General features: G+C 38.4%; 2 protein-coding genes across 2 annotated transcripts; both read left to right on the forward strand.

Annotated features, from left to right (window-relative positions):
* The first annotated feature begins 12798 nt into the window (after positions 1 to 12798).
* LOC121745938 (favin-like) lies at positions 12799 to 15356 on the forward strand. Its single transcript, XM_042139883.1, has 2 exons — positions 12799 to 13346; positions 13772 to 15356. The coding sequence occupies exons 1-2, from the start codon at positions 12799 to 12801 to the stop codon at positions 14409 to 14411; spliced, it is 1188 nt and encodes a 395-aa protein (XP_041995817.1). The 3' UTR covers positions 14412 to 15356.
* LOC121745939 (L-type lectin-domain containing receptor kinase IX.1-like) lies at positions 14544 to 15356 on the forward strand. Its single transcript, XM_042139884.1, has one exon. The coding sequence runs from the start codon at positions 14544 to 14546 to the stop codon at positions 15354 to 15356; it is 813 nt and encodes a 270-aa protein (XP_041995818.1).
* Positions 15357 to 19375: the final 4019 nt, after the last annotated feature.

Consider the following 19375-nt stretch of genomic DNA (forward strand, 5'->3'; position numbering starts at 1 on the left):
GAGCCCGTTGCGCCCGCCTTTGACCAACCGGGCGAGTGCGGCAAGTAAACGCTAAAATTTATATTTGATATAAATTCGTATTTTATGTTTAGGCTCATAATATATGTTAAAATTAGTGGGAGCTAATCAATACAATAAACCCTTGTTTGATTAGTGATGCGAATGTGATCTTTAAATGCTTTTCTGATTTGATTTCATTTTATTTTCTGTTCAGATAATATGTCAAACTTGGCTTACAAATGTTTGATGGAAACAAACAAGTTGACTGGGTCAAATTTCACGGATTGGCTCCGTTGTTTGCGCTTGGTGCTAAGGCATGACAAGGTTGAGTATGTCCTAGACAAACCAATCGGTGTCATCCCCGATAAGGAATCTCTTGAGTTTGCTACGTTTGACGTTGATGCTCATCAGAAACACATTGATAATGCTTCTGATGCTCAGTGTGTCATGTTTTCATCTATGAGTTTGGAACTGCAAAGACAACATGAACACATGTTACCATATGAAATGCTTAAGCACTTAGAGAGTTTGTATGCTTCACACGCTCAAACTATGGAGTATGAGATACTTCGCGATCTCTTCAAGTGCAAGCTTCATGATGGAAGCAAGGTTTCTGAGCATGTGCTGAAAATGATTGGTTTGATTGAGAGGTTAGCATCGATTGGAACGGTGCTCCCCGCAAATGTCTCGACAAATCTAATTTTGCAGTCTCTTCGTAGTAGTTTTGAGAATTTCATTGTGAATTTCAACATGAACAACATTAAGGTTGGGCTGCTAGAGCTGCACAATAGGCTTAAGACTTATGAGTCTTCCACTACAAAGGTAAAATCTGTGCTCATGGTGAGCTCTTCTGCGAAGTCTTCAAAATGGAAGAATAAGCAGCAACAAAAGAAGAAAGCATCTAAGGATGTTGTTCTAAAGCCTAAGAGTGGAGGGGCCAATAAGAAGTCGAAATTATCAAAGGATGAGTGTCTTTTCTGTCATGAAAAGGGACACTAGAAGAGAGACTGCCCAAAATTCAAGGCACAAGGTGCAGAAAGTGGGAGCTCAGGTATGTTTGTCATTGAAATAAATATGTCTATGAATAATTCACAATCTTGGGTATTAGATACAACTTGTGGCTCACACATTTGTAATAATGTGCAGGGGCTAAGTGAATGCAAGAAAGTGGGACCTGGGGAAGTTGATTTGCGTGTTGGAAATGGAGCAAGAGTTGCTGTCGAACGCGTGGGAACTTATAGATTAGATCTTCCCCTAAGACATAGATAGATTTACATAATTGTTATTTTGTTCCAGTTATTTCAAAGAATATTATTTCCATTCCGATGTTAGACATTGAAGATTTTTCCTTCCATTTTGCAAACAGCAGATGCTCGTTTTCTTTTAATGGATTGTTTTATGGAAATGCCACTCTTGAAAATGAATTATATATGCTTGAATACAAACAAAATATTCTCAATGTGCAAAACAAAAGACCTAAGCTAAGTAATACGAATAATGCAACTTATCTTTGGCATTGCAGACTTGGTCATATTAATGAGAAAAGAATAGCAAGATTGAGAAAGTTAGACTATCTCACTTCATTTGATTTAGAATCCTATGGAGCTTGTGAATTATGTCTCAAATGAAAAATGACAAGTAAACCATTTACTAGGAAAGGGGTACGTGCCAAAGATTTGCTAGAGTTGATTCACACAGATGTGTGTGGACCGTTTCCAACTCAAGAAAGAGGTGGTTATTCGTACTTTATAACTTTTACTGATGATTTATCAAGGTATGAATATATGTATCTTATGAAAAATAAATCTGAGGCTTTCGATAAATTTAAAGAGTTTAAGTGTGAAGTTGAGAAACAACTTGGGAAAAGTATCAAGACTCTTCGATCAGATCGAGGAGGGGAATACTTAAGCCGAGAATTTCTTGATTACTTGAAGTCACATGGAATCCAGTCGGACTGGACACCTCCTGGTGCACCTCAAATGAATGGAGTATCTGAAACGAGAAATCGAACATTATTAGATATGGTTCGATCCATGATGAGCTTAGCCAGTCTCCCTTTATTCCTATGGGGTCATGCCTTACTAACGGCTATTTACATTCTAAATAGGGTTCCTTCTAAATCAGTCGAGAAAACACCATATGAGTTATGGTGTGGCAAGAAAGCAAGTCTTAACCATATCCGGACCTAGGGTTGTCCAGCTTTTGTTAAGAAAATGATGACTGATAAATTGGAAACTAAAAGTGAGAAATGTTATTTTGTGGGATATCCTAAAGAAACTAAAGGGTACGATTTCTACTGTCCTGAAAATCACAAGGTGATAACATCAAGGAATGTGACGTTCCTTGAAGACAGTTATGTCTGCAAGGAACAAGGTCAAAATACAGTAGATCTTGAAGAAATTCAAGAACCACAAGTTAACAATGAGGATGAGGTATTATCCATTGGATTGGACAATAACTCAGTGGGAGTTTTTGATGATCTATTGGGAGGGGAAGGTACTCTTAGAGAGGACCTTAGAGAGACTCTCGAAGGACCACCTCAAGACAATGAGATGCATCAAAGACAAGATGATGCAATAGTTGCATTACCTCCACCTCAAGAATATCATAGTGATATTCCTGAATCTTCTCACATACGGAATGAACAGCTTGAACCAGAGCAAAATCAGCTCGATAGGCCTAGAAGGATTCATCGTGCACCTGAGAGACTGAATCTAATGGTTGAGAACCAAGATGATGAAGTTGATTTAGATGATGATGATGATGAGTCTAAGACCTATACCGAGGCGGTGTCAGACACCGATCGAGAGAAGTGGCTTGAGGCCTTGATATCTGAAATGGACTCGATGTACTTCAACTTAGTTTGGGAACTAGTTGACTTGCCAGATGGGGTTTACCCCATAGGTTGCAAATTGATCTTCAAAATGAAGAGAGATGCGGATGGCAAAGTACAAACCTGCAAGGCTAGGTTAGTGGCAAAGGGTAATAGTCAGCGCGAAGGCATTGACTATGATGAAACATTTTCGTCACTTGCTAAGATCAAGTCCATTAGGATATTACTTGCAATTGCTGCATACTACAATTTTGACATTTGACAAATGGATGTCAAAACCGCATTTCTCAATGGAGAATTAGAAGGTGATGTCTATATGACACAGCCTGAAGGTTTTGTTTCGAAAGAAAGACCGAATGCAGTGTGCAAGCTAAAGAAGTCCATCTATGGACTTAAGCAAGCTTCGAGCAGTTGGAATATTTGTTTTGATAGAACAATCAAATCGTTTGGTTTTGTCAGAAGCAAAGAGGACCTATGTGTTTATAGTAAATGCTAAAATGGTAACGTTGTCTTCCTTGTCATATATGTTGATGACATCTTGATTATGGGAAGCGATCGTTCCATGATGCAATCCGTGAAAGAGTGGTTGTCTAGTTCTTTTATGATGAAGGATCTAGGTGATGCTTCCTATATCCTTAGAATTAAGATCTATTGAGATAGACCAAATAGGACGTTAGGATTATCACAATCCACTTACATAGACAAGTTGCAAAGACGTTTCTCAATAGAGAATTCTAAGAAAGATTTTCTTTCTATGGGACATGACATTGTATTGTCAAAGAAGGATTGTCCTTCTAATGACAAAGAAAGAGACAACATGAAAAGGATCATGTATGCTTCGGCTATAGGATCTATTATGTATGCCATGATTTCTACTAGGCCAGATGTGGCCTATGCGCTTAGCATGACAGACAGATTACAACAAAATCCCGGTGAGGAACATTGGAAAACTGTTAAGACTATTCTTAAGTACCTTAGAAGGACTAAAGAATATTTCTTAGTCTATGGTGGACAACCAGAGTTATCAGTTACTGGGCACACTGATGCTAGTTTCCAAACAGACCATGACGACAATAAGTCTCAGTCTGGATATGGTTTTGTCCTCAATGGTGGAGCAATGAGTTGGAATAGTTTCAAACAAGGTACAACTGCCGATTCCACCACCGAAGCAGAGTATATTGCTGCATCTGAAGCTGCCAAAGAAATTGTTGCTTTGTTAGAGTTCGTTAAAGAACTGGGTGTCATTCCGAGTGCCAATAGTGCAATACCTTTGTATTGTGATAACACTGGTGTTGTTGCGCAAGCAAAAGAACCCAGAGCCACGAACAGGAACAAGCTTGTTCCCAGAAGATATCATCTGATCAGAGAAATAATTGAAAGATGCGCCATAAAATTAGAAAGAGTACCCACTATGATAATTTGGCTGATCCTTTCACCAAACCGTTATGTATAGCCAAAACACAACAAGCACTTTGAGAGCTTAGGTGTTAAGCATGTTGGTAGATGGCTTTGAATCAGTGGGAGTTACAGTTTTATATGTCTTAGAAACATTTTGTATTGAGACAATATTACTTAATCACATTATATGAAAATTTTATTTGCTTTGGGTTTTGTGCACTTATTGGAATAATTGTTTTAAATATTTGATTTTATTCTAAATATTTGTTCCCTTGAATTATGACTGTCATTAATGGTGTGAGACATTATTGATATAGTATATTTCTAAAATAGCCCTAACCAATGATCATCAAGAATGAGATATTGATGATATGTTATAGGTTAGCATGGGGTTTGCATCACATTCTTCGAGAATGTAGTTGTTCTCACAACTATGAGATATTAGATACTCGTGATGGACACATGGTATACTTTGGAGAGTATTGGTATACCCTACTATTAAACTGTTTTGTTAAGTGTCTACAGTTTATTAGTACATGAAGTATGTAATAGTCCTTTGATCTGAGGTCATTACACATTTTGTTTGTTGAGTGGTGAGCTTTGACCTTGTACAACGCTTTGCCTCCCCTCGGAGGATTAAGACACGGACTTGTGTTGGGTACATCATAAGATAAATGGAAATGGTAGTTGAGCCATTAGAATTTCGAGAGAACACTCAAATTCTCTATATTACTTGACCATTAAGTCATTGGCCAATGCAAAGATATATTCAATTAAACTAATTGAATATGATCGAATGGGTCATTTAATAAAGATGAGTTAAAGTGATTGAGCTATTTGGATGACACATGACAAATCTTAGGCTCAATCGGGTGGTTCGTGAATGAAAGGATATTACTATAAACTTTGTGTAAAGGCTTATTTACCGAATTCACGTAAACGTCCTTTATATATCGAGTTACGCTGCCAACGCAGTCTAGGAGTTTTTTGCAGACTTCGATTAGATCGTCGTCGATAATGAGGGCCTAAAGGGTCACACAATATGTGTATTTTGATCCACTCAAGGGTACAAAGTTGGAACTGCGTATTATATCTAATGCTAGTCCAAGTGGGAGATTGAAAGGATACGGGCTAGACTAGATTAATATGGATTAAATAATTATAGTTGGGCTACAATTATAATTAGTCCATAAGCCCAACAATCATAAAACCCTAATGACTCTTTGTCTATATAATGATTATTTATTCTCCATTGTGGGAGAGAAAATGTCACGACCACATCTCCCTAGTCAAAGAAAGTGTAGCTATATCGCGACTAAAAATTGCTGAAGCTGTCTCAACTCATCATAAGATGCTTAGTTTAAAGGAAACATTGTCTGAAATATGTTGAGGGTACAAATCATACTTAATCAGAGTAGTTGTGGGACAATTGTCTTTACTAGAACAAGTTCTAAATTTGCGCAACGGAAGAGTACCAAGACAGATGTAATATGTATGAAGACATACTACACCAGCTATCTTCCTACTTATTTAGCCTTCTGTCCCAACACCTCCTCGAATTTGACATCGATCAACCTGCACATTAAGGAAAACAATATGCAGGGCTGAGTGCTTGATGCACTCAGTGGGCTCATGCTAAAAACATTTTCTCTTTTAGTTGTCAGCCAAGCTGAGTGAACATGGGGTTTTTTTCTGAAAATAAGTCCCGACCACTAAAAACTGTTATTTCTTTCTGATAATAGACTACAGTCATTTAAACTTATGATGATATACCATATCGGATCTGTGTGAACCGAGAATGTGGCCACACTCCAATGGTCACTGGACCGGCCAACCTGGCGCTAGCACATGGTCCATGTGTGTACACTAGTCCGAGTAGGGTTTGCGGCCCCACTGGGACCCAAATTCGATTAAACTGGTTTGGCATAGCCAACAGATAGGTAATCATAAACAAAACATGGCATGACAACCCATTCAAAATAAATCATGTTTTCACATAAAACACGCTTTAAAAGAAAGAAGAGCCCACCTCGTTCGTTTAACTCTTTCTAACGAGCGCTTCCTGACGACGTTCCTTTATTAAAAATATACTTAAATTAGACTTTAAGTAATTATCTATCTTGCATGTGTGCATGCCTAAGCGTGTGCTTATTATTTTACTTCATGCCTTCTAAATTTAGAAGTCTTAAATCTTTAATTAAATCAACGATTTAATTTATTCAGAATTTTGCCGAACTGCTCGGGTATGATATATTCCCGGATTATTTTCCTTAAGTATTTTGAAATGCTTACTTGGATAATAAAATTCCCATCTAATTAAGTACTGAATGTTATTTCAACACAACTTAATAAATTTCTTTTCTTCCGTGGCTTAGGGAAATTTTCTTTAAATCCCGGATCTATTTAGGGCGACGGCCCAGTTAGAAATTAATTATTCTGGCCCAATTTGGAAAATTTAATCAAAGCCCAAATCTTCACTACTCTTTTATTTTCTTGAATCTCTTGGCCCAAATTCTTTTATTTCTTCTCCTTTCTCTCTTCTTTTTTTTTGAAAAAAAAAGCTCAAATTTGGTGGCCAAATTTAGAAAATGACACACTATGGCCCAATTTACAAAAGGAGCAGGAACCCCTAGGGGTGGGTCGATACGAGATATCGTATCGAAAACGTTGTATCGTATTTCGTATCGAAAATATCAATATGAAAGAATTTCATATCTTTATCGTATCGAAAGTTCGATATATAATATCAATATCGTTATCGATATATCGAATTTCGGTACGATATATCGAAATATCGATATCGTATCGAATACCTGTATATCGAAAATTATAATTTCAAAACTTAAAATTCACACAAAAATTAATAAAACTTCAACACAATAAAAATAATAGTGTTCTTATCTCCATAATCAATATACAACACAACCAAGTACAATTAAATGGATTTCTATATATTTATAATTTTAAATTTTAATATGTATTGAATTTCAATATGTTTCGATATATCGTATATTCGATATAAAACGATATATCGAAAATATCGATATATATCGTATATTCGATATAAAACTATATATCGCGATATAAGGAAATTCATATCGTTATCGTATCAAAAACTTACGATACGGTATCGTATCGTATCGAAAATTAGGATATATCGAAAATTCGATAATTTTTCGATATTTTTCAATACGATACGAGCGATATATCATTTTTTTTATATTTTTCCCCAGCCCTAGACACCCCCCCTTTTCTTTTGTTCAAGATCGTCGTTCCCCCCCTTTCTCTTTTCTTTTTTTTTTTCTTCAAAAAAATCCCAATTGAAAACCTAGCAAAATCGGCGCCTACTCTCTCTTCTCCGGCGACCGTGAGACATTATTTCGTTCGTGCAGCCGCGACGGAGTTCCCTTCGCGGTGGATTCTTCCATGGAGGGGAGGTCGCCTCCTCCTCCATCTCACAGCAGCGTCCTTCGATTCACCACTGTCGTCGCGTACACCTTCTCTCCCTCCGGTGACGCTGAATCTCCCGTCTGAGGGGTGACACGCAGACAGCGGTTTCACCGCTCTCCTCCGTGATGCACCAGCTAAGTCTCTAACTCCACTTGTTTACTTTTCTTTAGGCGAAAATGGTCCCGATTATTGATTAGGATTTGGAAGATTATGCTATTTCTCTTATGAGCTTCAAACTAGCGTGTCACTGCGATTACTTGAGCATATCGCCTAGTGTTATTGTGTTAGTCCCAGTAAGTTCCTATAAAGCGTTCGGCGTTCGAGTGGGGTTTCTAATCGGTTCTGGAGTTATTGGCTATTGCTTCACACCTCTAGTGTTCTTACAGTTATGGATTTTGCTTGGTGATGTTGCTATCCGTGATGTTCTATTATGAGCCTCGGCTCTTGGCTATCTAGTGCCTTATGCTACATGATGCTAACATGGTTTTGATGAGTTACCTCTTGTGAATGTGATGGAATGAAGTTGTCGGTCTCTGGCCACGTCCTAAGCCGAGCTCTCTGCTTACAATTCCCGATTCCTCTTCCCCCTCTCCCCTTTGGTTTTGGCTAAAATCGAAGCTGATATGTGGAGTGGAGGGCAGGCTAAGGGTTACTCCTATATTTATCCTGAATCTGTAACTGAAAGCCTGATAAGGCTGATGTACTTGGCTGAAAAGAAGATCCCAGGCTGTGTAGCTGGCTCTCTCTCTCTGCAGCTCTGTAGAGCATGCACTTTGAGTCCCTTGGCCCCTTTTCCAACTGAATTTGGTGGTATATTGGGGTGTACTCGTGGGTTTATAAGCTGTTGGGGCTCTATTACATTCTGCAGCACTTTAACCGCTTTTGGCTTCATGTGCGGGTCTAGTACTCGGTTTATTTATGTGTTTTCGTCCCCTATTGCAGGTGCACACAAGAGCAGGTATTGGGTGGCTGATTTCTGGACCATGGCAGGCTTATCTGGCGGAGGTACGAGTTGCTCATGGCCGGAGTGAGAGGCTGGCTGGAATTGCTTCATCAGCTCAAGCAAATTCCCCATCTTTCAAAAGGTATTGTCTCCCTTTTCCCCCTTTGGTGAGAGCTGCCAACTCCCGCTCTCTTATGAACATTTTTGTCAAATTGTTCTGCATCTTGGGCAGGACCGAGAGGCTGGCTACACATGGTTCATCACCCAACCTCCCAGCCCGTCCTGTTCTGGGCCGAGACAGCTCGCACTGAAGGCCGAGTAAGTTCTCTAGGAACTCTCGGTTGTAGTAGTTCGATCTGCACTCTCCTTTGTTCATTGTTTCAACACAGGTATCGTTTACTATAGTTTTCAGATTCCATTCCTGTATTTCCATCGCTTTAAATTTGTAATTTTAAGTTTACCTTGAAATACTAAATGTTACGTTTTGTCTACTCAAGAAATAAATATTCTTTCATTCTCTATCAATTTATAGTATTTATTTCGTGACTCTCGGGAAATTAGATCTCGGCTATTACAGAAAAAGATAGCGTAACGTTAGAGAGAAAATACGTAAAGATTTGTAGAGAGAATTCCTAGCTTTCTTCTACGGAGCAATTGTACCGGGATAGTTCCTGCATCGCATTGGATTGCACGTGGACCTCGATAGTAGTGTATTCAACTTGCAGGACACAATCGTAGAAGAAAACAACACGATAAGTAAGATTTAGTTTCGTTGTGTATTACGTGCTCAACTTATAATATAATTATGAATCTAGATCTGTTATTCTTGTCTGCAATTTCCGCTGCGCTCATTAGATGAATACAAGAATTCATAACAGATGACTTTATCGTTGACTTAAGCTATCATCAGGTCTTCACTTTTTTCTAGAACTACAAAAAATCAATATTGGACTCCGTCCCGTAATAAATACTCCATCCGTCCCACCTCAAGTGATCAACTTTCCATTTTAGGTTGTCCCATCTCAAGTGATTGATTTCCTTTTTGGCTGAAAACAAAACTTTAACCATCTCTTACTTTGTTCTCTCTTTCTTATTTTATTCTCTCTTTATCTCTCTTACTTTTTCCTTTCTCATACTTTACTCTCTCCACCTTAACTCAATACATATCATTTTCTTAATTCCTGTGCCGAAAAGAAATCCATCACATGAGATGGGACGGAGGGAGTATGACATTTTATTTATTAATTTTTCCAATAAAAGATTACATATTTTTAAAAAAAATTCTCTATCACATTAATATGACTATATTTTTTTCCCTCTGCACTAAACACACAAAATAGTACTTCCTCTGACCACCATCAGATGTCTCATTTCTTGGCGGCACGAGTTTTAAGAAATGTTAAGAAAAGTGAGTGGAAAAAAACTAATGGAATTTGGGGTCCCACTTATATATATTAGTTTTAAATGAATGTGAGTGGAATGAATTAGTAGAATGTGGGCCCCTATTGCCATTTGAGTAAAAGTGAACCCAGACTCTTATTCGCGGAATGACTAAAATGAAAAAATGAGGCTCCTATTTGCGGACGGTAAAAGTATCTCCTAAATCTTGTATCATTACCCAAATGTTTCAACTATTATGGGACGGAGAAGTATTTCAAATTTCCACAATCTATAATCACAATAGAGTAGAATTATATTACTCCTTCCATCGTCCATTTATAGTTACTCCCTCTGTCACCCAAATATTGTCCCACTTTGACTCGGTATGGATTTTAAAAAATGTAATGAAAAGTGAGTTGAAAAAGTTAGTGGAATGTGGGTCCTACTTTTATAAATTTGTTTTATATACTCTCTCCGTCCCGGCTAAGATCACTATAAAAAAACGCAAATTAGTGACGGAATTAGCAGCGGCTGAAATTTAAAAAATTAGTGACAGTTAAGTGACTGAGAAAAGTCAATCACAAATTGGTGACAGAATCGTCCATCACTAATCCGAATTTACCATGGCGGCCGCCTTTGATTTCCGTCATTGTAACCTTAGTGATGGATAAATCCATCACTAATAATTTTTACTAACAAGCTTTTTATTGACGGATCTGTCACTAATTAATCCGTCATGAAATCTGTTAATGGCCTAAATTCTGCTGATTAGTGACGGATAATTCTGTCACTAAATTGCGTGTTTTTTGTAGTGGATGACACATTCCTTAGCCGACACGGGATTTTATGAGCTATTGGTTAATGTGTTTAATTGGAGAGAGAAAAGGTTAGTGGAAGTATTAAAATAGAGAGAAAGAAAGATGAATATTTTAATTGGGGTGGAAAAAGTAGTTGAGTTTATTAATTGGAGAGAGAAAGTTTCCAAAAAATGAAATGTGTCATCTTAGTTGGGACAAACTCAAAAGGAAAACGTGTCATCTTAAGTGGGGCGGAGGGAGTAAAATGTGAATAGGAATGAGTTAGTGGAATATGAGGTCTACTACCAAAAAACGGTAAAAAGTGAAATGAGATAAATTTTATAGGACGGACGGAAATGTAAAAATCGAACAAACTTTTAAGGACGAAGGGAGTACATTTTAATTCGGCACAAATTTTAAGAAAATTATTTCACTTTAAAAAGAAAACTAGAAAAAAAATAATGGAATATGAACTCCAATTTTATATAATTTTATAGTAATATATGATTGTATTGATTTTAGTTAAATGAGGAGCTTGTTTAATTAAAGTAAGAAAAGATAAATGAGACTTTAAATTGTGAACGTACTCCCCACCACCCGCTGGGAGTCTTTCAGCCTTAATTCGCAAGTCCGATCGAACAGGATTAGTCCAATTCTACTGAAGGTGGATTCGAAACACATGTAGTCAAACAAAAAACAAAAAATTGTGAACGTACCAAAAAAAGGGGTTAAATTTTATCGCAGATGGAGTATTTCTTATGAAATATGGACAGCCACAGCCTATAGTGCCATTCCATGTGCACATTAATTATTTCTCCTCATCGTCACTTTCATAGAACAGCCACAGCGTAGTGGTACCAAAGACCTTGATATACCAAATTACCAATTCTTCTTAATAAAAGATCAACTAGTTTACATTATTTTCATCAATCAAATCTAGTAGTCCCTGAGTAGCTAATCAGTTTACATTATAAAGTTCAACTTTGCTTCAAGGTGCACTAAGATAGTATTAATTTGATTAATTACTATGTAATGATCTGATTCACAAAATTCACTAATATCAAGACCTCTTTAGCTAGCAATTCGGCGAGGTGAAAATCAACCATGAAAAATATAACAAATACTTAGATTTGAGAAATCTTAACAAGATGCAGTAAAGTCCCGTATATTGCAGACTCGAGCATTTCAGGATGCATAACTTTAGTAAAGGTTCAGATTGATTAAATGGGCCACAATATATCACGTACTACCCGTATATTTGGTGTTGTTCCATAAACAAAATGCAAAAATGAGTTGGGTTTGCAGTATAATTCGAGAAGTTTTTTACAGCAAAAATGAGACTTGGTATGGTTGGAGATGGAGGCTCCGTTTGGTATTACGGAATTGGGCATGCCGAATCGGAATTGGAGCTTCCAATTCCAAATCCAATATTAGGTACCACAAAATATTTGGATTTTGAATTGAATCATAATTTTAATTCCTCCCTATTCCACAATTTAAATTCTATATGAAAAGTTGATAATTGAAATTTTAAATAATAATAAAATAACACTTTCACACAAAACACACCCATACACACGCCTACAGTCCTACACACACAGCCCCATGCACACATACACAAACCTGCACACATACACAAACATGCACAAACCTGCGCACACACAACATACCATTGCTCACAGACACACATATAGACACGCACTCACCTGCCCATACACATAACACACACTGCATAATTCAATTATTTCAATTATTTCAAATTCAATTCCATAAAATTATAATTCCAATTCAATTCTAATTCTGCGTACAGAACGAACCCAGAGTGTTTTTTTTTGCACCATCTCGTACACAAGAAAACTGTAGTGAGGACTCTCTCCATGACCTGGACTCAGTCATCAAGTCTCCCCTTGCCTCTTGAATACTTGTACATTTTCACATTCAATTTATAGAAGAATATTTAATTCTTTGCAAAGCAAGTTCACACAGAGCCCATAGTCATGTCTAAATCGCTTTGCATCTTCCTCTTCCTCTTCCTGACCTTGTTTGCAAATGCAACATTCTCACTATCCTTCGACATGTCTCCCATCACAAAATCGGACGGCGGCCGCCTCAACCTCACCGGGGACGCCTACATTACCGAGGAAGGCATTCAAGTCACAACCAACGAGCACGACCAAGCCCAGGGCGGTCGAGTTGGCCGCGCCACGTACTCCGAGCTCCTGCATTTGTGGGACAAAGCCTCGCAACAAATGGCCGATTTCTCCACCCACTTCTCCTTTGTCATAGATTCGTCTGGCAGCTACAACTTCGGCGACTGCCTTGCCTTCTTTCTGGCTCCCTACGGCTCCACCATCAAGCCATGGGCAAGCGGCAGCGGCCTCGGCCTCGGCAACGCCACTTCTCTCTCGGTGTTGGACACATTCGTCGCGGTGGAGTTCGACACGTACCCCAATCCTGTCATCGACCAGCCTTATGACGGCCGTTTCGTCATCCCGCACGTGGGAATCGATATCGGCAATGTGAGCTCGGTAGTAACAAAGACATGGTACTGATACAAATTCATAGGATTCCATCCTAAAACTAACTATTGATAGTAAAAGTGACCCATGAGACTTATACAGTGTTTCAGACTTTCAGTTATCCCTTTATATTAATTTAAGATACAAATTGTTAGAACTATGATCTATGCAAAAGTCTTATTACAAAACGCAAAGTTAAACATACAAAGGTCATTTTTAAGTTATTGTTAGTTTATTTTTAGGTCATTCTCGTAAGAATTCCTAAAATGATCTAAAAATGAATTTTATAGAATGACTTAAAACTAATTACTCATAACCTTTCATGTTCTTGGTTAATTATTCACCACCAGATTGGAAAATCTCATGGATTTAGTTTTCACTTGAGATCAATTTTGTTTTGATTATAGGATCCTATAGTGTTATATTTATTTTTTGTTTTATTTGCCAACAGGTACAACAATATATCTGCAGGCTGGCAAAATGATGCTTGGATTCATTACAATTCCAGCACTAACTTATTAAAGGTCATTTTCACAGGCAACAATAGCGGAATATTCCGACGGGACGACCTCCTCTACGAGGTCGATCTCCGAAATCACTTGCCGGAATACTTCACCGTCGGATTCTCAGCTGCCACCGGAGCCTCCTTCGAGAAAAACAACGTCAAGTCTTGGAATTTCTCTTCGACTGTTCTGGCTTCCGATAAACTAGTGTCAAGTGACACAACACAACCACAACCTGTCAACAATGGCGGAAAGGAAACGGAAAGCCAACAACCTCAAGCCTCCAACAAAGGCGCAAAGAAGAAAAGACTGATATTTGGACTTGGTGGTGCAGGTGCCGCCATAATCTTCATCATCCTTGCTTCCACTTCCACATTCTGTTTCTTGTCAAGAAACAAGAAAAAAAAGGAGTCTGAGGAGGAGCATCACATGTACAAGGGGCTAGACTTGGAGGAGCAGCAATTGGATAACGTGTTCGAAATTGGCAACGGCCCGAAAATATTCTCCTACAGAGAATTGGTCGATGCAACGAATGATTTTGCAGCGGAGAATAAGCTTGGCGAAGGTGGTTTTGGTAGCGTATACTAAGGCTTCTTGCCAGCAATGAATATTTGGATTGATGTGAAAAAGGTGTCTGAGGGCTCGAAGCAAGGCCGGAAAGAGTAAGAATCGGAAGTGAAGATCATCAGCCAGATGAGGCACAAGAAAATTGTGTAACTCATGGGGTGGTGCCATAGAAGCGCGGAGCTTCTACTAGTCTACGAGTTCATGCCCAACGGGAGCTTGGACTATCATTTGTTCAAAAACGAATCATCCGTCCTTACATTGGTAGCTTCTGCAATTCTGTACCTCCACGAAGACCAGTCAAGGAAATACGTGGTCCACAGGGATGTCAAAGCGAGCAACGTGATGCTCGATCACAACTTCAACGCGAAGCTAGGGGACTTTGGATTAGCCCGCCTCGTTGATCACGATAAAGACCTCCATTCCACCCTTCCTGCAGGGACCATCGGGTACATTGCGCCCGAGTACTCGGCCACGGGCAAGGCGAGCAAGGAGACGGACATCTTCAGCTTCGGGATCGTGTTGCTCGAAACAGCCTGTGGGAGGAAGCCGGTGGATCACAGGCTCCCCGGAGAAAAAGTGTTGTTGATGGAGTGGGTGTGGGGCCTGTACGAGTCCGGGAAGGTGCTCGATACAGCGGATCCGAGGCTTTGCTTTTCGAGACTTGAGGTGCAGAAGATAGTGCGGTTGATGGTGGTGGGGTTGTGGTGTGTGCATCCGCTGAGCGGGAGGAGGCCGACGATAAGGCAGGTGGTGCGGGCGTTTACGTCCGAGGATCCGCTGCCGAACCTGCCTCTAGCAATGCCGAAGGCTGTTTATGATGATAACGCTGCTTCGGCATCCGCATCGGCATTGGCATCGGCATCTCAAGTAGCTACCACGAATTCGAGTAGTCATGTGGTTATCAGCGGTTCTTCGAGTTTAACCATATCTTCTGGAGGTTTTGCCTCCGATTTGTTGCCCAGTTAGTAATTGAGAGCCTTCACTGTTGTCAAAATAACTACTGGTGATGGATTGTCAATTTATTTAGCCTCTTGTTTTTGTTATTTTTCTTGTTTTGTGTTTTTTTTTTTCATTTCATCGTCGTGCCTAAATTTGTGTTGTTGCGATGACAAGTTCTGCTCTAATTTTATACCTTTAAGAATGAGAATTCTTGAGATGAACGAACTACTGATGCGTGTATAATACTCATTCCGTCCCAACTAGGTTGAGTTACGTTCCTTTTTGAGATGTCGCAACTAAGTTGAGTCATTTCTACTTTTTACGAAAAACAAATAATCTAATAACTCTTACTTTATTTAATCATCTACTTTACTCTCTTTACCTTTCCTACTTTATTCATCTTTCCTACTTTTCAATAGAATTTCTTAATCTCCGTACCCAAAAGTTATGTCTCAACTTAGATGGGACGGATGGAGTAATATATGGAGTCGGGAGAGGAATATATCTATACATATATAACATATATAAAAGGAGAGTTTTGGAGATAAAAGGGGATTTTTTAAATTAAAACCCGGATTCAGTGAACGATGACTTGACATAACTTTATTGATGAAAATATTTTTGGCATGAGTTCACTTAGTACATCAATACTCAAGTACTCATCCCTGAAAATATTAAAATTGTTTTTTAATATTGTAGAGATTTCCACAATATGCATTCACCATAACTTATACCTTATGTGAGCTTATATTTTATGTGAGCACCAAAAGTGATATGAAATGGCGATATCCTTTTAAGAACTCTGATACTACTTAAGAAGGAAGAGAGAGGTTGTACTGTACTGTTTGTCGCCAATTTGACAATGGATACAATGCTTATGCTTCTCTTGATGGAAGTGGAAACCTCAAGGATTTTGCTTTTAATGAGCATCGCGCTTCTGACTATCGTAACAATTCACCGAAGAATAAAGCAAAAGGAAAGTCACTCTCTGCGGTGGGAATGGAATGGAATGTCTTTGATTAATGGAATTGGTTTTTATAGAAGTTTTTTTGTAACTTTTGACATTCTTTTTCTTTTTTATGACAGTATCATTTATTCTAAAACTTTTCCACTTCATCTCATCTATAACCATTTATAATAAGATTATAATAAATCTTTCAAAATAATTTTTTTTACATTTACGTGGCTTTTCAAATTGGAGCCTCTTCAAATTGGTCACTTGATCAGTTTGCTAAGCTTTTCGGCCATTTTTTTTTTCTGCGCCCGCTTGATCAAGAGCACCACTGCTCGGCCAACCTGCTATTCTGCACACTAAAAACTCCACTTTTCTCGCATTATCTCCCCAAATCAGTATATCAACCACCAATAAAACTATGCATGAAACGAGCCTTATTAAACTGCTCACACTTAAGCCATGTTTGTCTTCAAGTATGAAAGAACAAGAAAAAGAATGAAGGCAAGTTACATGCATGGTACCGACACTTAAGAAGACTAAAACAACTTAGACTAACTAGACAAGACTCAACAAGAAAAACAAATTCAAAAACACGTACAAAAGAAAACACTTAACACAGATTCATATACACGTGCATAAAACTGGCTTAATTCCTAGCAACGTTCCCCACAAGATCAAGATCATTCAATTGTTTGCAGTCTCAAATTCCTCCTTCCCCCTTGTTCAGCTTGATGAATTGTCAGTTTGTCAAGATAGCCACAATTTTGACCAACTGTTGGATTAACTCAGTCACTCATTCCTAACCAGAGTAAAAGGGATTCAAAACATCATTGTAAAAAATGGTCATAATTCAGCGGAGTGTTCAAGAGAAAAAGTGACTCCATGTGTGAAGACACGATGACCCTCGAAGTTCAAAATAAAAACCAACAAGTCTTTCAGGTTCGACTCAACACCACCCAAAGCTCGTCGTCGCTCAACCTGCAAATAAGGAAAATATATGTAGGGCTGAGTACTATAAAATACTCAGTGAACTTATGCTGAAAACACATTTATCAAAATATTTATCATGCCATCGGGTTTTTGTTTTAGAAAGGCCCGAGGTCCCAAAATCATTTCATCATTCAAAATCATAGTCGGTAGACCAATTTTCCATTGACGTCAACCATATCTGTGCATACATGACATGAAATGTGGCCACACTCCAAGTCACTAGACCCGCCAACTCAACATGGCGCACAATCTACCATAGATGTACACTAATGCAAGTATGGTTTGCGGCCTTACAATGATTTGAATTCGATTTAAACAATATATGGCAAGGCCACTTCAGATAAGTATTGTCAAAAACCAAAATACAACATGATAGACATATTCTCAATTTTTATTCTCATCAATAAAATAATTAGGACATTGTCCTTGTTTAAAAGAAAGCTCACCTCGAGTGCTTAATCCTCGATTAAATTCTTTTCCTTACTATCTCGGCTCGTTAGCGAGGATTCACCTTTAGAATTTAAAGTAATGCATAGATCAACACAGGGAATCAATTATAATAAATAAGATACATGCATCCAATGACTTCCATTATTTTCTCGGTCAAGATTATGAATATTTTCCAACTAGAAACTTAGTTATTTCGATTAATTTCGGCAGCCCAAGGCATCGCGGTGATGCCGGTTGGCCGTTGACGTCTCCAACGTATTTGCGAAAAGATAACTCGGCTCACAAGGATTTAATTAACTCCTTTCCAGCCGATAAGTAAATATTTTAAAACATCGTCCTTGCCCAAAGAATAAAACAACCACTCTCGGTCCAGATCGAAAGAAACAGCCCAATCCCCAAATCTATTAAAACATAACCCATTTGAAGAATAAAGAAAATATAAAATATACTCCTTTTCCCAACAAATACATACACACACGTATACTCACACACTTCCATTTTGAATCATGTTGGCCCAAGATCCTAATGAAATACTGGCTCATGCTATTTTTGCAGTTAAAATGTCACCCACAAGTGTACGAGATATGTAGCACGCGACAAGTTAAATTATCAATCCACAAGGACTAAAATGCTAGAATGATTATTGTGATGCAATGTTGAAAACTATTTAGACTAACTAAGAACAAAGAAGTAGATAAAGACAATTAACTAAATAAAGCAAATAAAATATGGTTTTCATATAAATTGGGAAAAGATAGGGAAATGGATCCGTTAGAATGGATCAAGGATGTCACCTACAGGTCATGCTCATCTATTGTGCCTCAATTGTGGTTAGGAAAGTCGGGATGATTAGTTAGACCCTCTCTCGAGTGCATCTAACGTGTTGATCGACCTCTAATGTCGGAGTCTCTTCCTCATACTTTGAGAACGACTCCCTAATTCTAGGGACTCAATCCCTCTCTCTAGCACATGCATCTCTCGATCACATGGGTTGCACGGAGTTGTTGATTACACACCTATCCTAATCATGCATTTCTCAATGACAACAATCAATCAAAAGATGTTTTTAATTGGTAGCTAAGCAACTAGATAGTAAAAGCTCAATAATCAACAAAACAACAAATGATGCTAAATTTATTGTCAATTTATTCTTTAAGGAGGTTGTCAAGTTGCATTGTATCCCAAAGACCATTACGAGTGATCGAGATGTCAAATTTTTTAGTTTCTTTTGGAAAACTCTTTGAGGTATGTTGGGCACTAAACTCCTCTTTTCCACTACCGCCCACCACCAAACGGATGGGCAAACAGAAGTGGTTAACCGGTCCTTGGGTTCCCTCCTTCGTGCTCTTGTTTTTTAGAATAAAACATCTTGGGAATAGTGCTTACTCATTGCCGAGTTTGCTTATAATAGGACCATACATTCTACTAATTCCTTGTCTCCTTTTGAAGTTGTATATGGTTTCATTCCTCTAACTCCGTTGGACTTGTCCACGGTAGATTTGCCTTTTCCATACTTGACGGATTTAGGTGGCGAGGAAAAGGCCAAGTTTGTGAAGGACTTGCACGTTCAAGTGCAAGATCGGATCCGCCGAAAGGGTGAGCAAGTGGCCCGACAAGTGAATAAAGGGTGGAAAAGATGGCCTTTCAACCC

This window comes from Salvia splendens, chromosome 8 (genome assembly GCF_004379255.2).
Source record: "Salvia splendens isolate huo1 chromosome 8, SspV2, whole genome shotgun sequence".
Classification (NCBI taxonomy): Eukaryota; Viridiplantae; Streptophyta; class Magnoliopsida; order Lamiales; family Lamiaceae; genus Salvia; species Salvia splendens.

Bases quoted from the DNA above. Each gene is read 5' to 3' on its own strand.
- LOC121745939 (XM_042139884.1), top strand. From the start codon at position 14,544: ATGGGGTGGTGCCATAGAAGCGCGGAGCTTCTACTAGTCTACGAGTTC.
- LOC121745938 (XM_042139883.1), top strand. From the start codon at position 12,799: ATGTCTAAATCGCTTTGCATCTTCCTCTTCCTCTTCCTGACCTTGTTT. The intron at 13,347-13,771 runs GTACTGATACAA...ATTTGCCAACAG, and splicing joins TCGGTAGTAACAAAGACATG to GTACAACAATATATCTGCAG.